The sequence below is a fragment of the Anas acuta genome, chromosome 3, assembly GCF_963932015.1.
Source record: "Anas acuta chromosome 3, bAnaAcu1.1, whole genome shotgun sequence".
Lineage (NCBI taxonomy): Eukaryota > Metazoa > Chordata > Aves > Anseriformes > Anatidae > Anas > Anas acuta.
Genome location: NC_088981.1, coordinates 51,456,110 through 51,483,851, shown reverse-complemented (window position 1 = coordinate 51,483,851; position 27,742 = coordinate 51,456,110). Strand labels below are relative to the sequence as shown.

The 27,742-nt window shown below is 37.3% G+C and overlaps 1 protein-coding gene across 8 annotated transcripts in view; it reads right to left on the bottom strand.

The window, feature by feature from the left end:
- Positions 1–27,742, bottom strand: part of PLEKHG1 (pleckstrin homology and RhoGEF domain containing G1) — a 198,284-nt gene that overhangs the window by 90,902 nt on the left and 79,640 nt on the right. For 6 of the 8 annotated variants that reach the window (XM_068677079.1, XM_068677074.1, XM_068677075.1 and 3 more), the window contains exon 3: positions 5,502–5,576. The exons of the other annotated variants lie outside the window; for them this stretch is intronic. In XM_068677079.1, the coding sequence (XP_068533180.1) occupies positions 5,502–5,550 (49 nt within the window). In that variant the 5' untranslated portion in view covers positions 5,551–5,576. The remainder of the gene's footprint in view (positions 1–5,501; positions 5,577–27,742) is intronic. 8 annotated transcript variants of the gene reach the window in all.

Here is a 27,742-nt window from a genome sequence, read left to right as displayed (position 1 = left end):
GTCAGTCTAACTGCCAAGTGTTAACTATACCACAAGTTTAAGAGTGACTTTTCAGCAAACATGAGCAGAACAAATGCTAATTCCTTTGCAAGCTAAAACAGAAATACACTCAATCCACTTCCTGGTATTGACATAGTGCATTGTTCTAAATGCATCCATTGTAAATAGAATAGAATAGCTTTGCCGTAGGAAAACAGTTAAGAAAGTTATATGCGGATCGTGGTGGGGTTTCTTGTTTTAATTTGTTTGTCTACCACTCCTTGAGAGCCACACAAGCTTCTTGAAAAACTATTCCTCCTGTGTGATGTACACACCCCTACATCTTTGCAACAGTATGACTTCAAGGTAGTGTTGTGGGTTTTTTGCCTTTTTTTTTTTTTCCCTCCCTAGAGCACAAAGCAACCAGTGAAATTTATAAATGTAAGTGTTGACTCAAAAGGGTTTGACAGAAAAGGCAGCAGTAAAGCAAATAATCTGCCCACTCACTGGGGACCCTCAAGTCAAGGACTAAGTCACAGAAACTTAATTACAGGAAACTCATTTCTCAATTGTCTGCTCCTGTCTGCTCATGGCTTAACCAGAGCAGTGGGCCAGTGGGTGAGGGGCAGGGAGGGGTACTGCTAGGTTAAAGCAACACTGATTTTTTTTTAAATTCCAGATAATCAGTTATCTTGCCAACACTTCGGTCAACCCAACTTGACCCTTATAAATGAGAAAGGCTAATTGTCAGATGTTTGTAACAACAAAAAGACCATTTTTGAAGACTTTTTGAAGTCTTTTGAAGACCACTTGTAGCATGGATATTTCTCTGAAAAATATTTCTTTGAAAAAAAAAAACAAGCAGTGATAAGATGTCTGGAAAAAAATAATGACGTTCATATAAATGTTTATGCACATAAGTAGCAGTGATATTTTAAACTTGAATAATTAAACACTCACTTCTTATTTCTGACTCTGTCATACTCTGGACCCGTGAAACATTCCCGTTTATCAGCAAACTGTATAAATGCTAAGTAAACATAGACTTCCATAATATTTGATCACATGCATCTCTATCTTACAAGTCAGTGCTAGAGCAGCTATTGGCATGTCTGGCAATTCTTTTTGAGCAAACATTATTATAAAATTCTGTAAAAGTATTTATGAAAATAAAACAGTAAAACCTCTTACAGCGTAGAAATTCTAACTTTCACCAGCATTGATTTACTATCATTAGAAGACATTAGTAGCATGTTTCTGTCTTGAGTAGAATGTGAAAATCAGGACGTACCGTGAGGTTTCTAAGATCCATTTTTATTCATCATTTCCTTTTGTTAAGAGGAAAACATTAATTTCAGAAGTGACTAAAAGCAAAGCATCCAGATGAACCCATAATTTGTTTCACTAAGCATTGTATGTGCTAAAGAACATTTTAAGATGTTTAAAGCGTGAACATACACTTCCATATACATATATGCATATACGTTCACTTATACATACAATAAACACAGTTACACCGCCTCATATACTCATGCACAGTTTCTTAATGATCTAGATGATCATTTTGATCTGTCTTCTGGTATATGGGAGATTTCAAGTCACAAGAATCTTGTATGAATTCCATCGAAACATGAAACTTAGGATTCAATTAAAAAAAAAAAAGATCTCTGGTTGATCTTGGTGTCAGAAAGCTTTCCAGATTTAACTTTCCTTGATAACTTGCAAGACACCGCATTAGTTGTCTGTTTCAGACATCAGAAGCTACTAAACACCACAAAAACCTTGAAAACATACACCAGCAAAGCACGAAGGACAGCTGTAAGAGGAAATACCATTGGAAAGAGGGCAATGATTTGTATTCATGTGTCACTTGCACAGCAAGCCAGTGTCCCACTGTTGCAGAAGTTCACACAGAACAGTTCAAAGACTACAACACACATACCTCTCTACAGCAACACTTCGATTACCTGTGCTTTATAAGTTCAGCTCCTCAGCAACCACTGTACACTAACTGAAGCTAGTCTTACAGCAATAATCAAAATGCCTTTGTTCAAGGTTTGTGGGTTAGCCTTGGTAGGCAATGAAGCCTTACACAGCTATTCACTCACTGTCCTCATCCTCCCCCAGCAGGGTGGAGGAAGAGAATCAGAAGGGAAAAAAAATAAGAAACTGTCTAAGTTCAGAAAAGGACAGGTTAGTAAGAAAATAGAAAAAGGAAACAAGGAGAAAAAGTAATACAAAAAGCAATTGCTCACCACCAGCCTACCAATGCCCAGCTAGTTCCCAGACAATCACCCTATCAAACTTTCCCCTCCAGTTTCAGTGCTGAGCATGACTTAACATGATACAAGACATCCCGTTGGTCCATTTGGGACCTCTCTGTGTCCCCTCCAGTTCCTGGTGCACCGCCAGCCTCCTCACTGGCAGAGCAGCATGAGGAGCAGAAGAGTCTTTGACTCTGTGTGAGCACAGCTCTGTAACAGCTGAAACATCGGGGTGTTATCAGCACTGTCTTCTCTACAAATCCAAAACACAGCAACATACCAGCTACTATGAAGAAAACTAACTCTATCCCAGCCAAAACCAGTACTTCATGTTCAGACCCTAGTGTTGTTTTTTTTTTTTTTTAATTATTGTTCATCCTGTGCTACCCCCAGCCAAGTGAAGGAAGTGACCCTGTTTTGGGGAAACTGAAAGATTTTGAAAAACTACGTTTCCTGAAAATTTCCTAGAGTTTATCATTGTAATCCATATTGTCTGAGCTTCCAGTGGTAATAGCAAACTTCTTTGTACAAGTCTGCAAAAACATAAGTATCTGTGTTACGTTTAGTATACATTTTATGTCTTCAGGCTGCAATGATACTACATTTATTTCTTGAGACATATACAGGATACAACGTTTTTTGCCTTTATTTTCATTAAGATTTTATAGTTAAAGCTCTGAAATACAGCATCTACCAGGGGAGGGTTGCATAGATGTAGAAAAATCATCTCCCTGGAAAAGCAGAAGACTTTTTCAGTCTTAATTTGTTCTTGATACGAGCAGTACATACATGAACCTCTAGTGTGAGAATTTGGTTAATGGGGGCAAAATAATAATAATAATAATAATAATAATAATAATAATAATAATAATAATAATAATAATAATACTAACAACAACAACAATAACAATAATAACAATAATAATAATAATAATAATAAAAGACAACCTTGCACCACATGTCCCTTTCTCCCTGAATTCCAAACCCACTGGGCACATGGTGAGCTTTGGAAGTAGAGGAAATAATGCTGCTGAAATGAGTTATTTTTCAAGTACATGAGAGTCTGTGGCCACCTGAGGGTTTTCTATGTATTTTGCAAGATTGACCTCATTTTTACATCCCATCATGCATTTTCCAAGATGCAAGTAACCTAGAATTGACAAGGTACCGAACAAGATCCTCAGGGCATTTTCTAGATTTGCTTAATTGCAGAGATGTTTCTAGAATTGTATTTATTTATTTACCTAAGGACACTTCTGGTGAAATGAAACCACATTTACAGAAACAAAAGAGACACTGAAAGCTTCATGAGAGTCTTCCAAAAATGAAATGAAAACCAGCTTCCTGCCTCTCTTCTCCTGTGCCTAGACATGAACGATCCCTTGTTCAGTTTCAACATTGTAATTTGGGGCTGGAGTTCGCAGGAAAATATTTGGCAGCTGGTATCTGTTCCCAGCAACCTTAAAAATAGTTGTCTTTTCAGTGTCTCACTGACGCACATGGTAGTTCTCAGCCCTCACCCATCCCTCTTAACAGGGGTCAATCTCTGATTGCCAGCATAAGGAGGAGAATCAGCCTGTGCTTGATGGCCAAGGTGACTGTCAATGACCCCACCATTAACAACACTGGAGGATTCTTTCCGTTTCTTCCCCTTCCTTCCCCAGACCCCTGCTCCCAAGGCCACCTTCAGCTTTACGCTATTACCAGTCCTACCCACTTTAACTCCTGACGTAAAGCCAAAGCACACCTTACCACTCACTTACGGGAAGTTGCTTATGTGGTAAATTAAAATGTAACAAGAGGAAATAAAGTTACAGACAGACATTTTCCCCCAGTTTGATCAGAAGGCTTTACATCATCCCTCACTAAATTTACCAGAACTCCTCTCAGAGACTGAAGGACTGAACCACAGAATTATCTGCCACCACTCCACAGCCAGAAAAAAGAATCAATGCATGATATTTATTACCACAGTAGTAGTAAGTATAACACGTTTAGATTTCATTAGCACCTATGATAGCTGTAGATGTGATCCCATAATCTACTTGTAGGGAAGCAACCCAGAAGGTACATGACAATTGTTCCACGTCTTAATGCACAGCACAAGTGGAGACCTTGCTTTTAACTGGATTTAGTTACAGCATTTTAGCATTAGATTTATTTAGAAGGTGAGCACACAAAATATGTATCAGAAAGAGCACTCAATCCTTTGGAAGCCTAGCTGGACTGTTTCTTATCTGGTATTGAGAGTTCTCATAGTAGCATATATTAATCTTGAAAAATAAATTAATAGAAAGGCCTTTTGCAATTACACATAGCTTATTACCCTTTACAAGGAAGGAAATTTCTTTCTTGCCTGTTATTGATGCACTTTCTGAAGTTATTTTTGCAGCATGTTTGTGATACCTTTCAAATGTCAACAGTAAGATTTAAATACAACTAAAATACTTTTTAAAAACTAAACTTTGAGATGGGTATCCTAAGGTTTAGACAGAAAGCCTTATAACACAACAGACAGAATGCTGTATGACACAGTCTGAGTTGCAAGTTTTATTTAAAAAATTACATATAATAAATACAGTACTTACATGAGGACAGGCATGATATAGAAAGCAAGTGGATGGAAGAGAGACACAAGTTTTGTCACTAGACATTCCGAAACACCCCACAACCTTGACATGAAATAGCAAATAATTTCTTTTATACCGTATTTTAATAAAACACAATTCAGCAGTGTTTCTGAAGGACTAAAACATGCAAGAACTTAACTGTTTTTAGATTTAAAAAAAATCCTTAAAATCAAGTACCAAATATTTGTATGCGGCAATTTAAAGTTAATGAATGGGGGGTGGGCGGAGTCTTATTCTCAAAAAGACTTAACCATTTCAGTATTCCACTAAATTTAATGGAAGTCACACGTTTTTGCTTCCTCTTTGTATCAGTCAGTCCCGATTACAAATGCCAGCTTTGGTTCTATGAGACTGAAGTACCCCACACGAAAATCTGACCCCATTCCACAAGATCTCCCCATATAAATGGGAAAAAATTAATTCTCCACGTGCGAAATCCTAGCAGCCCACTGGTTCTCACAGCTCAGATAGTTACTGCTACTTAGATGAATACGCACACACTAAGTCAGTTCAGTTCTTCCTTAAGGTTAAGGACATGAAGGGAAGTTCGCCTATTGACTTAGTACTTCACAAATACCATGACACTTCATGAAAATGAAAGATGTCTGAAGGAAAAGAAACTACTCACCTTCATTCCTGGGAACAGGTTCTGTACCACCAGGAGTTTTATCTGGCATCTCAGCAGGGACAGGCTTAGCAAAATCTAACAGACAGAAAGCAAACAAAAGGAAAGAAAAGCATTCTTAATCAAAAACAGTACATTTCCGAAGGACACTCCCCTGCCCTGTGCCCATTCATGAAGGATGAATTTTCAGCTTTCATAATTTCCGTGTTTAGATGTAAAATATGTAAACAAACAAAACTCCCTAGAGTTTATCTACAGTACGGTTCCGTAGAACATAACTCGGATGTGAACAAATACTGTAGCATTCGTTTATAGGCAGGCAGGCCCCCTAATAAATCGCAATGGTAGCCTGGTAGACTTCACTCTTTGAGCTTGGATATTTTTCCCCACAAGCGAGAGTTTCTAGTCAGAGGCCTATGAATTGGGATGAAAGTTGCTTGCTCCCATGGACTGCTGAAGTTAACAAAAGAGTGGTTACTCAGAGTCACACCAGCCATTAAATACAAAAATAGCTTAAAGCTTTACTGTGCTATGGAGTACCAATGTTTCTTCCATCCCAGCAGTGCGCAGACACTAAGGGCTTCTTAGGCAAGCAGTGGACCCATCTCCTCTTAGCAACATAATGTACCTCTGTAGTACTGCCTGATGGTCAACATATACTGGAATTTTGCATCCTTCTATTTAACACCTTTGAATATTTTCCCATCAACAACTGGGTTGACACGCCATTTCGTATAACACAAAGCTCAAGATCAGACAGGACATGGTAGTAATAATAACAAGACAAAAAAGCAGGATTTTCTGCCCAAAGGAGGCCATGCATCACCTGGCAGAAACATTGCCTCAGGTGACAATTCAGATAGCTCACCTCACTGCTGTGTACAACATTGCCCAGAGCTTGCAGTACTGTGAGGATTAACAGTCCAGCCTTAATCCTAATGATGTCAATGAACCACCCTGTTTCCAGCAATGTTGAGACAACAGTGCTGATTCAACACAGAATTCAGATACTTATCAGACACAAGGTTCTGGTAGACCTCCCCAGCCCATCCTGCAGTAAAACAGAGACTGAACACTAATGAAATAAAAGGGCAACGCTCTATTTCCTACACAATTATTTTGCTCTCAAATTCATGTGGTTTGTTCTGAATCCTATCAACAGACCTAGAATTAAAATGTTTCTTAACTAGCAACCAATTAATTTACAGTAAGTGCCAACTACACAAAATGCATTCGATTTCTTAAGCAATTTAAGTCACAAGTAGTATTTCAGGTGTGCTATCCAGGACAATTACATTTGTCATTTTTAATTCACATATTTTTAAAAGCTTAGAAATACCTTAGATGCATCTAAGGCTAAGATCCACTAACACTTCCTAAGGTTTCACTCATTCAGCTAATTTATATTTAGCTGATGGAAACTCCACTGTATATGCCGTTCTACGTCAGCCAGTTCATCTCCACTGAAGATAAAATCTGCCAGTTCTTACACAGCAATTGCCACTGATGTAGCAATTTGCCCTTAACACAGGCGTTACATCTGCAGAACATGACACATACTGAACGTTTGGAACTACCCAAAAAGTCCTTTCTCAGCTCCTCAAAATTAATAGTGATAATGCTTATCCACCTAAGAGTCTGTGCACATGACTTCATGAACCACAGCTGGACAGTGTCACAAGATGAATAAACAAGTGTGCCCTCAGTGGAGTATTTGAACAACCACATCTCCAAAATCTTTATAAATTTGCTGAAAAACAGAAACACACTCTCCAAAAGACATTAAAAACATAAAATCTGTTGCTTAAAGAAGTTGCTCCAAGTTTGAGGCATTGGAATGCGCTGCCCAGGGAAGTGGTGGAGTCACCATCCCTGGAGGTCTTTAAAAGACGTTTAGATGTTGAACTTAGCGATATGGTTTAGTGGAGGACTTGTTAGTGCTAGGTCAGAGGTTGGACTCGATGACCTTGAGGTCTCTTCCAACCTAGACAATTCTGTGATTCTGTTAATTATGCATGCTCATCATGTCTAAACAGCTGACTAGAATAAACGCACCAACTAACTCTAAAACTTGACAAGCTCACATCCAACCTGCAGTGATGTAATACATACTTGTGAATATTATGCCAGTTTATAATGCCAGTTATTTAGCAGTTAAATAGTAAAGTAGACAGGAACTAGTTAATCCTTTTAGTACATTTGAACTAGGAAGTTACACCAATAAATAAAATATTTATTTTCATGATTCATTTCAAGCTTCAAGAAAATGGTTTATTTAAATTCTACATTTTAAATAAATTATCTCATATCACAAATTCAGGGTACTACTACACATTTAAAATAATAAAACACAGATATCCATGTAATTATTTCTGGTTTGGGTTGTATCAAGTTGCACAGTATTAAAATAAATATTTAAGTAGAGTTCAACATGAAAATGCTTAGTCAGTAACTTACTGACATATTAATGAAATAAAATTGGCAGTCTTAGAAATAATTTTTGATTTTTGTTGACACGTTTTGGATGAGCTAAATAGAAGCAAGGAAAAAAAAAGTAATTATTTTTTCTGGCCTCTTCTGCCCCAGTTTTTATTTATGTAAGTACAAGCTTCCTTGTCTAACACAGACCAACATCTCTCTCTGTTTGACCTTCCAGAGAAGTTACCTCTTTCTTTTGTGTCATCCAAAGTCAGTACCAGAAGGAACTTAAATTAAGACACCTACCAACATTTACTTCTCAGGAATTTAATGGAGTGTCTGTGCACAACCCACCATTTCCTGCACAAAAACACTAGGATTCAAATAGGCATTGAATGACCTTGGCATTTGCAGTAATGGAATGGTAAATTGAAAGCTGGATCATTTGATTTAGTGCACACAAAGGGTATTCACTGAACAGGTTCAGACTTCCCATAGCTACAGCAGCACTCTGTTTCAGGAACTCACTCAGACAGTACAAGGCAATTTAAAAATTCGTATGCCACAAATTGCTTTCAAAGTTTACCAATTTAGCAACTCCACATTACAGTAAGAGATAGCAAGGGAGGCTCCACATAGGTATACCAGGTTGAAGAAAGTCAACCTCTGTGTCCTAAAAAACAAATCTTCAGAACACTATCAAGAAACATTTGTCACTCTGTAATGATTTTTATCAAGGAAACAGCCTGAGAAATGTGTTGCCATTTCCTAGCTTTTTCTAAACTGCATGGGAGAATAGCAGTACCAGAACAGTTCAGTGGGTGCAAACTTTATATTACCAGAATACAGACTTCAACATTTTCCCGCAGCATTATCAGCTGCATTAACATTATTTTAAATGTTCCATCTATAAATTGAGGTCCAGTTATGTGACACCAAATAGTATTTTAAGGGAATTCTTTAGATAGCATGGAAATCTATGTATTTCAAATACTAAAAGTCTGTTTTCCTCCCTGCTCTCTCATTAATGCAAATTGGTTCCATACTTGCTAGAAGTTGCAGAATAAACAACTTAAATTCCACTCCCCTCCCCCAAGAAAAAAAGAAAAAAAAGCCCATTTTATTACTCCTAGACACATTACCAAGTAACCACATTTTCTCTTCACATACCCCAGATAAACTTATTTATTCTTTGTTTTGCTTTAGTTTTCTTCTCTGAAACGTATAGCAAATCTACTGGAAGGAGGAAAATTTAAATGGAAGAAATACTGAACTCCACCCTCACCTCCTGTAACATGCCAAGTTCTCAATGACTCAAAAACCAGACGTTTATAAATAAATCAATAAAAAAAAAAGCAAAAGTTCATGGTTTTAATCTGGGAAGTAAATTTTTGATAAGTACTATTTACCAAAGCAGGAAATGAAGTCTCCCTCTTTCTGCAATGAGGTTAAATAGGACTTGTAAAAACGCAGCAGTGAAGCAGCATTTGGGGTATAAGCTTCCTAGCAGGATACAAAAGAATTTCTTGCCCACTTTTGAAACAATCAAGCTCTACTTATCCAAACAATCTTATTGCAATCTTTAGGTTACTGCTACTACTTTCAAGATTAGTAGGACCTTAAACACCACTCCTGTTAGACCCTTCTAAATAGTCTTGCAATTTAATTATTGATACATCTTCAATTGTCCCTGCACCTTTAGCCCACCTATTCTAGTTGTCCATAGGGTACTTGGTGTTTCTGAATTTGTCACTCAAAACTCACTACCTATTGCTAACTTGTCTAAGCAGTTTTTCACAGAGCATCCCAGTCAGAGAACTTGAAATATGTATGTATTCATAACTTATGAATAAACACAGCTATACTGTTTACATTTCTTAATTAGGCAAAACTCTTAAGAGTAACCAAAAACATTCAGATGTACGACCATGCATTTTCACAGGCCATAATCTGCCTGGACCACCCAACTGGACATACTGGGAGGTCCTAGTTCAAGAGATTTCTTGTTCCTTATAGAGGATTGTTTTGCCTTTAAAATTCTGCTAAAAATTGAAGATCACCTTTGATTTTATGAAAAAATAAGATCTCAGTTCATTTAAACACAGGATCCAAATCAATAGCATGTGATAACTGAATTCATGAGAAAGCATTCAAACTTCCAGCACACCAGTGACTTTTTAAAAAAGCATGCCAAGGACAAACATGCAATTTCTGCATTTCATAGACAAATACAGTCTAGTCTCTTAAATTAATAGTATATTGCTAAAAACACATTGCTTCTAATTATTCAAAATAATTATTCAAAATAATTGTTCACTGAAGTATTGCAATATTCAAGTTTCATGGAGAAACTCATTAGAGAGATTTCTGTTCCATTTTTGTTTTCTCAGCAAATTATTGCTCTACTCTAAAAAAGCATCAAGCAGCTTGAAAGAAACTATTGTTAATCACAGTACTGTTTGCTGTCGTAACTATGGAGCCCAGCTATGTATTTATGTTGAACAACTAACATCACTAACCAAAATCTAACCTGAACCTCCTTTGTGTCACATCACCAGCCTCTAGTCTATGTCTGATCCAAAGAGCTGGAAGCAATCACATTAAAGGAAGTTGATTGTGTTTCTTCAAAAACATCTCAATATATAGAACCTTAACCAGACATTACATTTCTTTCCAATCTTCCAAAGAAACAATCAACATTACTAAGGTCTGCTCCAGCTGTAGCCACTTTATTCATGATCAACACAGGTATTCCTTTAAAATACTGTATTTAATTTTTAAATGCAGCTTTTTACAGAATAAATAGCCATGAGTACAGATGAATATATAATGAAACAACTGAAGCTCTGATGTTCAACATTACACACCATGCTGTTAACAGTAAAGCCTTCTGCTGATTTATTTTTAAAGAACATTTGGATGATTTCTTTCTGCTTCAACTAAATAAAAAATAAAAAAAAGAAGTGTAAGAGTGGGAAGGAAGAAAAGGGATAATAGCACTTTCCTTGACATAAAGTGTTCTGTAAACCAACAAGAAAGCTTAGATGCCCATGCACCGCCTGCACAGAATAACACTTCTCAAGTGAATGGTACAGGACATTGTTTCCAAAGGCAGTATCATTCACAGAGCCCTCCCAAACCAGTAATCAGAAAGCCTCAGGCCACAGGATGAACTCCATGTTCTGAGGAAGGCTATGGCAAAATTCTCACCCACATTAATGGAACCAGAATTTGACATTTGGCTCTTAAAGGATGCGTATATCTTTGTTAGAGAATAAGAACATCCAGCTCAGATTTTTTAGTAATTTATTTGCCTACAAAATCCCTTCTGGATCAGAAGCTTTGCTGCTTTGAACCCCTTGAGAATAGCTTTGATCCTAGGTCACATAAACCATGAAAACTAGTTTACATGTGAACACTAACACAGTTCTTTCACATGAACCAAGAGGTGACACTGAAGAAAACTCTAAATAACAGGGACAGAAAGGATATAAATTATGAGGACACAATACACTGTATGCCATGAAGCCTCATTGCTGCTCCTATTCACCACCACCCCTCAGTCTTTCTAAGTAACATAGCAGTACCTGTCTAAGATTAAAGTGTTATTTCAAGTTAGTATTTATTTCTTCCAAACTGCACTGAATTCTAATGGCTCCTTTCATTCCCTTCCAGCAGAGCTCTGGATGTGGGTGTGAATTACTGCTTCCCTTCTCCAACAGTCCTCTCCCACAAAAATCTCTCAGCCTTTTTTCCCTGCAATGCAACACATGTTAAAACACTCCAAGCCCTTTTTTGGGGGGTGGGGAGAGGTGGGTAAGATGCCTCTTTGCCAAACCAGGTCACCTTTGCACCTCATTTCTCACTGGCAACAGTGACACTATGGCAACTGCACCAAGAGGTGAGCTGGTTCAAACAAGACCATCTGAGCTACATGGGCAAGAAGGAACAAAATATCCTTTGCATATCATTTGCCCTATTAATAAAATTCACGTTAACATCAGCTCTTTCTCCTCTGACATTCAAAACAGCACAAGGCACCAGCATACTCTGACTAGTTTCTAGAGCCAATCATTTATACTGCAGCTGCAACCAAAAAACCCAACTCTTTCCCCTCAAGCAAAGACCAAATCACAGAATTCCCTTTGTCACTTTCATTTTGGTTTACTGTAATCCACTGGTTTTGAATCTGAAAAACATCACAAATGTTCCCGTATAAGGAATGAGCTGGCTGGCTCCTCTGTGGTTTAACTGCTACACATAACATCTCCCTCCTCCAGTCTCTCCGATAGCTCTGAATCCATTCCCAGTGCTACTCCAAAGCTTTGGCCATGGTTTTTCAAACCCACTAAAAGATCAAGTTCAGCAACTAATCACCATGTTTCAGTCTACAAGTCAAGACAGCGAAGTAACACGGGATATGAGGCCTAGAAGGGAACATGACACGGGCTCTTCTCCTTCAAACTTTATATAGAATGAACTTCTTGAAAAGATGAGACTTACTCAACATTTGATCAGGATCCAACCATGTTTCAAGACTCCTTCCTTAACACCACCCGTTGCCATATTCCAAGTGAAACAAAGAGGAAGCCTTCCCTGTCAGGTTTTCCGTGAGGAGGAAAAGGGATCAAAACCTCCACTGAAACTCCAACAACCTGTACAATCCCAAGTACCCTTGTGCAGTGCCAGTTCAAAGCCTACACCGAAAGATTTCATTTTTTAATGATGAAATATGTGTATTTACTCAGAGTTAATGTGTCAGAAGTAAAACACAATTCATCAACTCAGCAGAAATACCTTTCAAACTCATTTCAGCTCAGATTGTGTGAAATTATTTTAGTGTAATTAACCACTAGCATTTTTCTTTATGTAAAGACCAACTGTTACCGAGTATTTTTGAAACTATCACCTTTTAAACAAGTAACTTTGCTTAGAGATCAGGCCTACGCTGCATGTCATCACGCTGTGCGACAGCAAACTGATAGAAAACAACATAATGCTTCTCCTGCTGTGACACAAAATTGCAATAGCACTTTCCCATGTGGCTTTCTAATGATACTGCATCTCTGAATGATAAAACCACCTGTTCCAGCAAAGCTCCCGCAGGTGGCACTAGCTACTGCTGACAACACAGCACGGACAAAGGCAAGTGTTTGCAGCTGAAACTGCCAGTCCCCTTCTGGTCAGCATGCCAAACAAGCGTTACAGATCCTTACAGCTTTCTAGTATCTGGTACATCCTACTTCGTGCTCAAGTCTGGATCTGGGTTTAGACAGCCTGCTGACTGAGCCATTCTACCACTTTTTGCTTATTTCACAACCTTCTATCATCATAAACCAGATCATTTTTAAGCACTGTGTGTTTTTCAAAATACATACACATACATTGCTTCTCTTATGCATTTGTACAGGATAATTACATACAAACAAAAAATCCATCAAAAGATCATGTTTCACTTGCACACGGTTAAGTCTGTCTCTATGGTCACCTTCTTTTGAATTCATGCTTGAGAAAGTACACAGCCTTGAGTGAGATAGCTTAGCAGGTGACATTCCTGAAATACACTCTGAAGAAAAACGAAGAGTGGGACAAGTAGGTCGGTCCTAAAATATTTAGGGACTTGGAGGCAAGCCCTAGTGCAGGCTGTACAAGTCGAGCAGTAGCAAGCCATTGCTACCAAGTATTGCTGTCACGTACTCAACTCAAAGAAGCCTTCTCTTTAGTATGTACGAAATGCAGGACTTTTAGCAACATGAAAGTTCTTCTTTGATAACATTTTAACATTGTAAGGACTTGCACAGTCACTTTATACTGTCACCTGCGGGACCTACAGCCAAATATGGTCTCTAGCCATTAGCTCTACAACTGCACTTCTACCTCGCCCACCTTTCACCCCTCTAACACACACACACCAGCTAGGTCCTAACTTAGATTTAAAAAAAAAAAAAAAAAAACAAGTCTTAAAACCTACATTTGCTATTTTCACTGGTCACTATCATCTCTTCTTATACTGCATATTTTATCATAATAAAAGTTTCAAGAAAAACAAATATAGATGTATAAGGTTTCTCAATTTCCAATAATTTCATCCTAGTGAGGTGCACAACAGAAACCTCAATACAGGGCTAATAATTATGGTTTAATAAATTTAAAAGAAAAAATACACCACTTCCATATCTGGATACAAACCTATCAAACTCCAGCAATAATACGAATTCCTTTATAGTGTATGAGCTTATGGAAAGGAAACTGAAGGGAAAGAATTTCAGCAGTTTTTATCTCAGACTTGCTCAAATTCTTTTTCAAAACCCAACTGCTACAATCATGAGAGATGCTGATTTGGCAAATACATGGTACCTGCTTTCCCAGGCTTAAAGTCGCTTGCAAATTGCTTTTCTATTACAGAAGTTGTGTGTTAGCACTTAAGACATACATCTTATTTTCTTTGATCCCTGTGCTTAGGACACCACTATATACTGTCCTGGAAAAGATCATTGTTGTGCAAATTCATCATTTCACCACACACTCAAGTAGTAGAGGAAATAAAACAAGCTGCAAGGAATGAATGGTGTTGTTGCAACACAAAGAATTCAATCTCAGCAAGCAAGTCAAACAACAGTGAAAGTAAATTATAACACACAAAGCATTAAATGAATTTGAATCCATTCCCATGTGCTCAATAAATATTACAGTGATAGATAACAAATAACCAGATTTCAACATATCCTGAGAATTTTGTTTCTCCCATAGTAACATATTTAGCATGTCTGCATGCATTTCACCTTCTGAAATTTCATTTTCATACATCAATTTCTGCTATAGAAAGTTTCTTGGCATCCAGCTAAAGTTCATTAACATTGTCACACTTATTTTATAGGAAAAAGGCAAATAACATTGCTGTCAGCTTGGTGAGGACATCCGATTGTTTATATTATGTCACATAAGCCCTCCTGAAATCACAGAACTATGACAATAAATAATGTTTTTCTGATTGTTTTTGTTGTTTTGCTTTGTTTTATATGAAAGTTTTATAGCACTCTTACAGAGAAAGTTTGATAATTTAAAGGTCAGTAGAAAAGATAGCTACTGTGAGAAAAATAAAATTCGTAACTATTTTGAGTAGGACCAGAGTCAAAACACTGAGATATGAACAAAGTTTTCATCAACTCAAATAACCTTGTAACTGCAGTCATGGACAGCTTAAGAAATAGATAAGGTGCATCCAAAAGTAAATGCTCAAAGTCAACCGAACATGTCAATGCTTTTTAAGAATATAGACGAATACATTTCAGAATCAGCTATTTTAGGGGTCTCCCCTACTCACTTCAGCACACGTTTCTGAAAGCACCCTGTAAAGAAAAGGGGAGAGAAAGCAAACACAAAAACACAAAATACTGCTCTGCACCCAATCAAGATCACAACTTCATTCTCTAACACGTGTTTTTTCAAGGCACAGCTATTTTTAATTTTGCTAACAACAGGCTGATTAGCATGCAACAATTCTAATTACACTGTTTTACCTGTTAAATAAAATGGTCGCAATATATTTGGCTTCACTATATAGTTTGAAAGAAATAACTTTATACCTTATTGCAAGGGATAAAAGGAAAAAAAGAGAAAACTTCCAGAAGTAGATCATACTAACAAAAGACAAAATGTCAGCATTGTCCTGATGGTTCATTCACTTTGTTAAAAAATTTCCTAAACAAAGTTAATTCCAAGTAAACATGAGGGAAATATATTTTTCTCCTCAACTGTAAACTGTTTTGGAAAGCTAGGGGGGAAAAAAAAGTACAAAAGAATGTTTGGTTTGGCATTGCTGCTGCTTATTCACAAAAGGGAAGCCTACTTAAAACCATGATAATGGATAACTATCACTTACACTTGGATCCTTCGCCGAGTTCTTTTCTCTCCTTAGCAAATGGTGACTCCGTTATGTGTTGCGAGGAAAGGAACAGTTACAATTTTACAGACTCACTGTCAGGAAAAGGACTCCTTGAAAGTTGGTTGTGTGTTTCCTGCAATTGGGATAGGCTTGTGTAAATGCTGAAATGGGGGGTTTAGGTATGGCCTTCAGAATGATTAGAAAAGGAGTATTCAGGCTGGCTTTTCCAAAAAGTGTCAATTGAACTGCTAGCCAAAGTACAGCTACGCATAACAAAGTTCCTTACACATACCCTGTAAAACACATTTTTCTCCTTGCAGCCATCAGAAAAAGACCATTAATTTTTGCTTATGGTGAAATGCAATTAATGAAAATTTCCTAGGTTTTGTTTTCATCGCAGAGTACATAAAATTAGGAAAACAACAGAGAAAAGGTCGTAAAACATTCAACAGTTAAAGCTTTCTAAACTCTGACATGTTCCAGTTACCCAAACGCTGATGTTGGCTGCCTCCCAGACCTAGTGCAAGCAGCTGACAGGACAACCACCGTACGCTTCTTCAACTTTTCCTTCTTCCTACTTTAAGAATATGTATGCCTGGGTGTGCACATGTATTTATATACACACTGCACACACATGGAAAAAAAAGAGGAAATTAATAACAGTCAAACTAACAGCACCATGCACGTTCACTTCTAATTTGTCAGAATGAATGGCCTCATAACTCAGATTGGGACATTTCCTGTAGAAACACTACATTATTTATCAAACCACTCCAGAGCACAACTGTTGAAGTGCAGCTTGCAAATAATATATTTTCTAGAGCCAAAGTTTGCAGTTATCTACAGAACACTTGGACTAATGGTTACAGTGAGCCAAGGCCCTCCCTCCATGTACGAGCTTTGAATATCTCATCCCCAGTTCAGCAGAATGCTATAGTTGAAAGTTTAGCCCTAATTGTTTCTGTGGCATTTAAATACATGTGTACAGTGCAGAGCACCAAGAAACTGTATGGTTTAAAATTACAGTCCTGCTTAATCTCTGACTAATCAGAATTTTTGTATATACAAAAACAAACGTGCATATATATAATCACTATAAAAAATTTTAATATTAAATCAAATATGACTAGAAAGAGAAAGGAAATGTGATTTCACACAATTATGATTAACACAAGCAGTGCCTAAGAGACTAATACCGCTGAAAGCAAAACTACACAGAGCAACCATCTTTAACCTGCTACAATTTGCAAAGGAATCTGAATGACCATTGTGACAGAAGTAGTTGATAAACTGCTGAATGAACATTTATTCTGGGTTAAAATTAAATATTCCCTAGATAGGGAAACTCCCTCTGTAATGCCATAAACATGCAAAGCGTCTTATCTCCAACATGCTTTCCTAGAAATGCTGGATTTATTACTGTACATAGCATGGCCACATGCAGACCTTCACTGGCCCCATATGAGAACACTAGTTTCATTCAGAAATACACATGGGGGAAAAAAAACATTGCTTACAAATGTTATAGTTGGAAAGGTGATTTCCTTCAGCTGTATGTCCACCCCCATCAGTCAGAAAGCCATTCTGCATTTTGACAGGACTTCCATTCCCCTTCTCAAATAAATAATTTGACTTGGGTTTCAAACACAGAGACAAAGAAATACCTATCATGAAGTGAAATGATAGTCACTTCACATTACTTCATGGACAGCTTATAAAAATAGTATGCAAGCATTGAGAGTCTTTCAGAGATTTTCAAGATTCTTGAAAGAACTCTACTATTCACAGCTGGTGCCAAGTGAAACTTTTTTTTTTCATGAAATGCATGTTGCTTTGTACCTTTCCATGAGATAGGAGAAAAATCATCCAACATCTTTTAGTGTTTTAGATTGAAAATTATTTGAAGTAGAATGATCATCTGGAAATATCATGTTTGAATACAGATTATCCAGAGGTAGTCAAGAAATGGTTTCCATTAATTTTAACTTACAGTTTTAAAAGGTGTTAAGATCGCACGCCTTTTTTAATCTGTACATTAACAGACACTTTTCACCTAGAAAAGGAGTCCAAGTTATCCTCTCTTCACAAAATGGTTCACACCACTACTGAAGGTCACCTTTCTTAACTTTCCATTTCAACCACACTAAACACTGAAGCTTTTTCTCCCTTTTATACCGTTACTACAGAATCAGGAATGAATCATGAGTTGAACAGTCAGCTTTCCTGCTCTCATTGGGTTGTTAGAATTGCCATCACTGATCCAGGGCTATCTCACTTCCTATCTCTTCCCACTGAGTTAAGTGTTACTAGAGCGAAAGATGTACCTCATCCATACTTGAATAACAGAGAACAATCAAACATTTCATTTCTATCCTCAGAAAGAGATGATGATACAAAGAGCAAACAGCTACAAAAAGGATTTTGTTTTTCCTTAATTAAAACTAATGCAATTCCCCAAAATCTGCAGTTCCAGCAACAACTAAAATTTGTGAGTTACATTGCTTTCCCACCGGCAATGCAATTCCACTGACAGTGAAAGATCTGCAGTACTAATACCAGCCTTTCCAATTACTTCGATTTATGTAAACGCCAAACACAAAGTCAGGCCACAGGAATAAGACAACCACTGGAGAACCCATCTACTAGAGGCAAAGCTTTGCATTTCTTTGGTCATTTGATCAAGTTCTGGAAATCAATACAAGGACGGGAGGGGAGGGATCTCTGAATAGACTTGATTAAAGTAAATATTCAAGGGGATATTACTCAACTCAGCATCAAGAATTTCAGCCAACTTCCAAAGGCTTTTGAATTCTCAGAGGAAAGCCCAGTGAATTCAGATGAAAGTTCCTTTTCTTCCACTTTTACGGGAAGAAATAACTTAAGTGAACCTTCTACAAAACAGCCTCCCGTATTCAGCAGTAGGGGAACAAACCTAAGCACTGCCAAGATAACAACTAAATATGCATACAGTTATAAGCCTTAATGGTTTATTCAAATATCAAGTACTTATTAACTGACACAAAAACATAAAGGTATTCCCATTAATGTTGTTTCAAATTAAGTAATTCAGTCCTTGGTACATTAAAATCCCCCTTCCTCTACTCTTGCTGGCTGTCCCACATTCTGAAGGACGCTGGCACACCAAGTGCATACTGATGAGCCCAAGTTTCAGCTGGGTCCAGCAAGAAGCACGGCTAAGCAAGACTACCACCTGGCCTTGCCCAGGCTCCCAGATTACGTGAGCATATTGAACAGGGCAAAAATAAATAAAATAAATAAATAAATCCCCGCTGTATTTCAAATGCACAAAGGGCTGTGTATCTTACTCCAGAAAGCAGGAAAACATTCTATTGCATGAGCAAATGAGATTCTGCAGCCCTCTAAGCCTCACTGCATTGAAGCAATAGGAGTAAGTGGAGAAAGAAGCCTTTGCTTCCTCTAGATTTGATTAGTCATTCCACCTCCCTTTCATCCCCATCTTCTCCTTCTCCCTGCCACCACCCCCAGCCCCTGCAGTGTTCCCAGGGCTATCACCAAGCTGCTGGCACTTTTTGCCCAACAGCGTTTCTCACCCCCCACTAAGTGCTGACCCGTCATGGCACATCAATCCAACAAGTACCAAGCCAGTTTCAAATTCTTCTCTTTCTTTGTACAATTTTTCTTAGCCTCAGTCCCTACCTCCCCTGTTTTTCCCAGCTCTCTTGTAGTGATAGGACATTTCCAGATACCATCTCAGGGAACACACAAGTCTAAAGTTCAGGCAGCCCTTCTGACATTAGCAGGGTAAGGCTAGCATGAAATGGAAAGCAGACCCTCAACGGAAGTGAGATTTTTGTGGTTTGGGTTTTGTTGTTGTTGTTTGCTTAACTCCAGTACAGTTTAAGCAGAAACCATTAAAAGTTAGGGAAGAAGCTGCAAGGCACCGTAAATATTAAAAAAAAAAAAAAAGGCCAAAAGTTTCAAAAAATGACTAGTCTTTTTGGCATCTGCCCTAATTTGAGGAAAATAGGAGCCCAGCATACTTTAAAAGATCACTTCAGTTCAGGTTGAAATAACTACCAGAATTAAAAATAAATAAATAAATAAAAATTGAAAATTTTTGAAAGTCTTAAATCTAAATTGTTATTTAGAAAAGTTTTGTGTATTTTAAAACACGTATGTGTGTGATGCTTCTGTCAAAACATTCTTATTACTTGGCTTTATTTTCAAAGTAGGTGTAAAAGAAAACAAGCAAGAAACAGGGAACAAGATTTGGATAATGTAAGCCCCAGAGGGTTAAAGTAACATAACTTTTGTAGTGCTTGTACAACTATTTTGTCTTTTTCCAAAGTTAGCTGAGGGCAAAATTTACACACCAACTCAACTATTTCATTAATTTATCATAAATTAGTATTACTGGTTAAAACAGACTACCTGTAACTACCAACCTCAAATCTCTGAGGCTGAAGATTTAGCAATTTTTCTAAGGAATTATGTGAGCCTGTACCATTTTTCAGAGAAGCAATTATAAAATATGATTTGTACTTTCCACTTTAATTATACATTAAAACTATGGTAGATAAAGTCCATTTGAACCTCACATATGTTTTGTGGGGTTTAATTGAAGTTTTGCTCTTTTTAGCTCCTGCAAGGAGTCTATCTAAGAGGTACTTTAAGTAATGTATCAGAACGCTTATTTGGCAAGGTTATAAGAAGATACCAGGAAAAAAATAAAGCTTTTCCACCTCTCAACTGAAATATATAAAATTTTTAAAATACAAAAAAATGCATCGGGAAGACCACTACAAAGCCCTACGCATTTAGAAGTGGACGAAGGTAGCATACACATTCCCCAATGCCCAACAGCGTTTTCCATCCCTGTTTTCCTCAGGGGTGCCCTCACCTGCCCTAGGAGGGCTGTGTTCCACAGAAGCTGCATACAGCCACTATTGCTTGTGTGATGCTTTTGAGTCTCTTCAGGATTAAAAGTGCTCCATATAAAACTGAATTGTGTCCTAAACGACAAATGTATCTATTTCTGCCCACACCTAAGCAGCTTTTATGTTAAGACTAAAAACAGTCACAGAATGAAGTCAGTACCTTAAGCTTTGCAAAAACAAACAGGATGATCTTCATATAAAAATAAACTTAAATAAGTCTTTTCCACACTCCAATTTTTCTACATTTGATGACATACATCCAATCACAAAACATATGGCTTCTCTGTTTTTCACCTAGCAGAGCCCGTAGCCACCTCTGGCCTTCCCATCTCTTACCTATGCCTTTGTTTCCTCCCACATAACCCATTGTTATATTTAAAACTGTGGTTTTATTCCTAGACAAAATTAAAGTTTTGTTACCTCCCCCCCCCCCCTTTTTTTTTTTATTAAACTCCTCCATATTCTTGTCAACTTTTGCGATTTGATTTTGCACCCCACTAAAATCATTCTCATCAGGAGAGTGGCACCAACTTCTGTGCATGGTTGTCTTTCTCCTCTGCTACCCTACTTTGCTTCTGGGAACTAACAGCTGCTAGAGCTGCTTCAAAAGGCAGTATATTTCTTTCCTCTCCTCTCTGGCACTAGCAGAAGCTGTCCAGCAAAACAGTAAGATGAAGAAGAAAGCAGGAGGGCTGAAATGGTGTTATTTATGAAGTCAGAAGGCAAACCACAAACTACGACAGCTTTCTTAAAAGTCATCAGAACTTTAGACTGATAGACATGATTGCTAAAATCTTTGAGTAAGTACAATTAATGTTAGGGTATATGTATTCTTGTATGTATCTTATTTTAAGATACATACTGCTGCTGTAGACTACAGTAAAAACTTCATACACAAACAGCCTAAGTTCAGCACCAATACTTTATGTAGGGCATGAAATATACTTTGGAAATCTTCCATCCTTTAATTCATCCTATCGTATTGAAACACTAGTGGACACTGGCATCTTCAATGATCAGAACAGCATCTTTAAAAATACAGGTTTACAATCCTAGAGTAACACACAAGAATCATCTAGGCAAAATGATTTGTTTACTTTCAGTGATAGAGATCAACTGCAGGAAGTACAAGAATATAGACATATTAAAATATTTATATTATGCCTATTTATATATAAATGTATATTTACGTTATGTTTTCCACACACAGAATTAAAGTATGCATTTTTCTATCAGTACTGCCAATTTCTTTCTAAGGAAAAGCCCCAGCTACTAATCTCATTTCCAGCAAACACACAACAGGCTTATGTCACTCACCTTTGAAGACTAATATCCAGGCAACCAGGGAAGGAAATTGCTCATGCAGGGGAATTTCATGCCTCTCTCATTTACACAGTTATTTACACCGAAGAATTTGCTCGAGTACCTATATCCTTACACTTGATAAGGGTACATATAAAACAAAATATGCTTTGACAATATGAAGAAATTTACATCATTCTCAGTGTTGAAAGGCTGTAAAAATGTTTTATGAGTATTACTATCTCAGACGTTTAAACTACAGCTTGGGTTTCAACCTAGGTGCATGGGATGAATGAGAACAGACACAAATAGTTGGGGACTCTTCTGATTATCGTCCATTCCCCTTGGCACCACAGCAGATAAAATGGTTGTGTGGGACTCATCTAGTCCCTAGAGTGACAAAAATTTTGGTTTTGTGTCTCATCTCCCCTGGGAGCTAGAGGAAATCATTCAGTTCTCAGGACTGCAGAATAACTGGAAAAGAGAAAATAATGCTGAAAGGTAAATTTGCTTGCTAGGATTTTCTTCTTTCTGGCAAAGCACTAAGCACTCTCAGTTCAGTGGCAGAGCAGTAAACTTCCACCTCTACCCTATTCAGGACAAGTTTGAGGCCAGTGTGTCTACCACTTAAATGACTACTGTTTCAATGAAAAACAAGAAAAACACAACAAAGTCAAAGAAGACAGTCCTCTTGAAAAAAAAATCTGAATTTTAAAATTTCATCCAGCTTTTATTTCTTTGTTCTGTGCATAGTAACAATATGGACACTATGGTGAGCACAAGTGTGTTATCACAGTCACAGCATCTCTTGAAGTCTACTGGACATTAACAAAAGAGCAGATGGTCATTACTTCAGACTCCCTGCCCTTGATCATCACTAATTCAGGAGCAAATGAGCTAGTGCCAATTCATAAAGAACTCTTTGTCCTCCCCCAAACTAATAGCATTGTATCTTGCGTTACCAGATGTGCTTCAGAGAAACAATACATTTTCAAATTATAACATCCTGTTTAAAGTCCACTTTACTGTCACTTCTCATAAATATTGGCGTATGAAGCAAATTTCAAAACTATGAACTTACTCCCAAAAATAAACAAAGAAAACTCTGATCATAGTTTTGGTTTAGATTCTAGACAGATCTAGCACAAATGTATTTAATTGTCCTCTAACCCAGCTGACCAAAAGCTCTCTATTCTGAGTCTAGAAGTGGCACACAGTCTTTTGAAAGACTTCACTTTACCCTGAAGATTTATAAACCTTCAACACTGGCACATCCAATAAAGAAACAAGCAGTTATGGTGACCATTACATAAGCAATGCAACTTAGACCTGAAATATTATTAGGTAGTCATAAAAGGACAAATCAAACTTCTAAGAATTTTGAGTAGGCCTTAATTTCATTGACAAGTCATCAGCAGCAGTCTTAAAATATGTCAAGTGGGGAACAAAAGGGAATACAGTGAATCATCTGACATGATTCCAGTCATGTCACGTCTGACATTTGAGAGGCTGTTCATATTAAAACAAAGAAAAAAAAAAAATCTTTTCTTTGGGAACAAATCCCAGAAATGAACATCAGTATATTGGATACAACTATTTTTTTTTAAACTTACCCAAAATAAAAAGTATACTTTTGAAAATATCTAAGTTCTTTGAGAGGAAGAGGTAGAGATCATAGGAAGGCTGCGATCCACACAAAAATGATTTAAAATAACTTTCCAGAGAATAGAAGGTTTGGTTTTAAATTACACTGTTATTTCTGCAAAAAAATGTATACCAGTGCTGGGGAATCCTTTATCTCAAAAATTCCTCTTGCTAGTTGTTTTGTTGAAACTTGCTTTTTTTGTGTGAAACTCTTGTTTTCAATAAATTGCTATTTTCCAACAAAATATTTTTGGCCAAAAAAATAAATCTTAAATGGCTTCATTTTAAAAATCATTTTTCAAGTATAATATTTCTCAAAGTACGATGCTGTTTCTTACTTAAAAGGCTACATTGGGTATTTTAAAGATATACATCCACCCACTCATACTCCCACAACACAAGCAACATTGGTGTTTAAAGATGTATGGAGGGTATTTTTTTTCCCAAGACATTCTTTTTCTACACAGAAGAAACAAAACAGTTGTGACTTTAAGGTCTTTTCTATTCTACATTGCAAACCAGGTTAGAAGCCACATCTCTAGTAAACTTTGTCCTCCATTTGATCACAGATGACTGGGATATCCAAATACAAAATATACCATCTTTACTAAGCAACTTCACATATCTAAATTATTATATACTAAGCAAATACAATACAGGCCGGATTTACCCTTGAAGCAATGTTTATAGCAATAGCTGAAGGAAAGAAGTTAAAGTCGAAATTTCTGTGGGGGTGACAAATACGCTCTTGGGAGATGATGAGGGCGTGAGGGAAAAGAGGAATGTTTTATTTAAAAATATAAATAAAAATAAAAGGAAAAACATAGTTATGTCTACCATCAGATTGCATACTGGTATTATTCTGAATCACAAAAGAAACTCATGAGTAGAAAACAAAACAGTATTTTACGTACTGTACTTATGCCATTCTAGCTACGTATGTAAAGTATTCTTTTTCCCATGTATTAAATATTTCTTCAAATTCCTACAAAATGTAACTAATATAAATATTTACTTTTACAAAGGGTCAAGTGGACAAAACGTAATTCTCCCAGAAGGAAACCAGATGTTTAGTATCTTCAAAGTGATGTCCGTGCTGATAAAAGCAGTAGCTAATCTTTCTTTTAGGGGTTGAAGTTCAGGATACAGTTTCTTTTACTAAACAGCTATGTATCAAACGCTCTGATGAGTATCTGCCTCAACAGAAAAAGTATTTTTAGATTTTTGAAAGATTTTGTTTTGTGTGCAAAGTAGTCAATGATCAAGCTAAAGAGCCGCCTTTGAATATTTTGTAAAATAATCCCAGTCCTGCTACAAGTCACCTACTGCTATCTTTAGCTCGGGAAGAAAGCTGTCACATCCATTCCCAAATCTGGGATTCCATAATACCAACATTTTAGCAAATTTCTATATAGCAAATGGAATATACTAAGTCTCACAAACAGTCATGCAGTTGATTATGAGTCATGCAAGAGGTGCAATTCTATGCACTATGGTGTTTCTTAAAACTTACCATATATATTAACAGTGCCCCTTTAACAGAATTTCCAAAAATGAACAAATAGATTTAAACGGATTCTATGGGGGTTTTCCTGTATTACTTGGCTGGTGCCATGACTAATATTTAGCTACAACTTCATGCTTGCCAACAGATGCAAGATAAGACTGAAATCCTATGAGAATAGGCTAAAAGCCTTTGGAGGCATGAAAAGAGTCTCTGTATCTCATTCAGAAAGCAAAACGATTATTTAATTGCTTAAATTACCCTTAGACAAGCCTTAAAAAAATAAAAAAAAAAACAGCAATGACATAAGTTTAACCTTGACTATGCTGGATCATTACACAGTTAATTACTCTACACAGTCCACAAATTCATAGTGCAGGTGGAAATCAGACCCAAGAAGGCGGGTCACACTTTGATACGCATTCTGCCAAGACACTAAGTGCATATGTACTGCTGGGACGTAACTGCAGTATGACTGATTTATGGTATCATCAGCTTTGTATTCAGCTATTTAATGTTCATCTGCAACACTATGTTCTTGATTACTTTTCCCATCTTTAGTGGCCATGTGTACCTGTTATTTGAAAAACCTGTTTAACCTAAAAGAGGCTGTAAGCCTCCAGCTAAATAGCATCTTATGGATGCAAAGTTGTACATCTCAACACCTCCTCTGTTAAGTGATGGAGATGCTCTTGTAAGAGGACATGAGCAGAGAAGATTTTGGTACAAAAAATGGCAAAAAAGAACTAGAGAAAAAAACACACACACACAACCCACACACTATTTTATCTAACACACATCAGAAACTCCAAAGAGGGCAGTGCTGCCCAGTGTACTAATTTTAGTCAACCAGCTTCATCCAAGCTCAACATAAACATTGTCAGTTTAAGTACCAAAATATTTAGCTTGTGCAAAAACAGAGTACTGGCACCTTTCTCACAAGAAATGCTGCAATTAAACATAATAAATGGGAAAAGGAAGACTCAAAGAAAAACAAATTAAGTGGTAAGGACTCTGATTTACAGAGCTCCTTCAGTTCGCGTGTTCGCGTTTTTCCCACACACCTTGTGATGCAAGAGAGAGCAAAAACGTTTCCTGTGGACACTCTCGGGGGTTTGCACATCCCACTTCCACTTGCTTCTTTATGATACAAGTCAGAAAGACAAAAAAGCATGGTTGGTATGATGCACAGGACAAGTGGTGAAACACTGCACTACCACCCCATGCCTGTTTCACCCAGCTGCTTTACTGGCCTCCCTCAATCATTTCCCAACATCTGTCTTCTCCACCTTCAACCTTCAAGCCCCCTTCTGCACTCATGCCAGACCCTTTCCTAACTTCATTGTTCATCAGTTCCCCAAACTTGCTTCCCTGAGGTCTGTAAAGCCAGATAGGGATCTTCCCCAGCTCTGTCCCTGGAAAAAGCACACCTGAGTCCTCCAGGCCTCAGCTCTCCTGGGAGTTGTACAACACAGCAAGCAAAAGATGGTCAAACAAGAGATGAACAACAATCCCACAGGCTGAAAAACTGGATCCTAGAAACTGTAGTGGTAGTGTGAATGCTTCAGCTTTCATACCCTGGCTACATATGCTATTTTGTTTCTCCCTCTCCCCAGCAGAAGCCATTTCCAGTGTGATTTTGGAGCTTACACCTACCATGCAGGGAATGCCCTCTGAAGACAGGCCTCTTTACCTATCCCAGACAATCAAAATACAGTACACATCCCCAAAGCTTTAACAATTTTTTTCTTTTTTTTTTTTTTTTTCTAAAATATAAACAACTCTATCTGTTCCAGCTTGCAGCTTGTTTTTCTGCTCTGGCTACACCTGCGACAAAGGAACAATACTGTCACATGTCACCCATATCCCCCCTGTTAACTAGTCCCTAACAGGAAAAAAAAAGTAGTCTTCAAGACAGTATCACTGCTGCACAGGATGCCCGACAGAAAACAACAGATGTGCTATAATCACTACTGCCCATTCGTTTCCTTTATGTCAGAAAGAAAGCAGCAGTCATCAATTAAGAACTCCTATCTACTGGACACAAAAGGAAGCATGCACTTTTCCTTGATCATTTGACTGTAACAATAGGAGATGGCAGTGGGAAAGGACTGACCACTGAGCAAGTGAAGGGGGAATACAAGGGTGAATGAGCTTGTCTTTGGGGATCTAATTTAAAAAAAAAAAAAAAAAAAAAAAGGTACATATAAGAAATTGTGTTCAACAGTTTAACATACAAAAAAAAAATCAAAAGAATCCTTTGACCACAGAATATACAAAATCCTAATTATGTTATTACTGAATTTGTCCAGACAATTCTTTTCACTGAATCTTTTCACAGTTGAAAACGTGAAACACATGAACTGACAATAAAATTAAGGAGCACCTGGATAAAATGTTTTTACCAATTAAAAAAGACTGTTTAAAGAGTTACCATGATTTTTATAAAACTGTTAGTCTAAATGTAGTAAGTGTTTAGACATTCAGTAGGTCACCGGCAAATTATTTGTGTTTATATTTTGAGAAATCTAGTCAGATCTGCGCATACTTGTGTTAAACATCACATTTACCG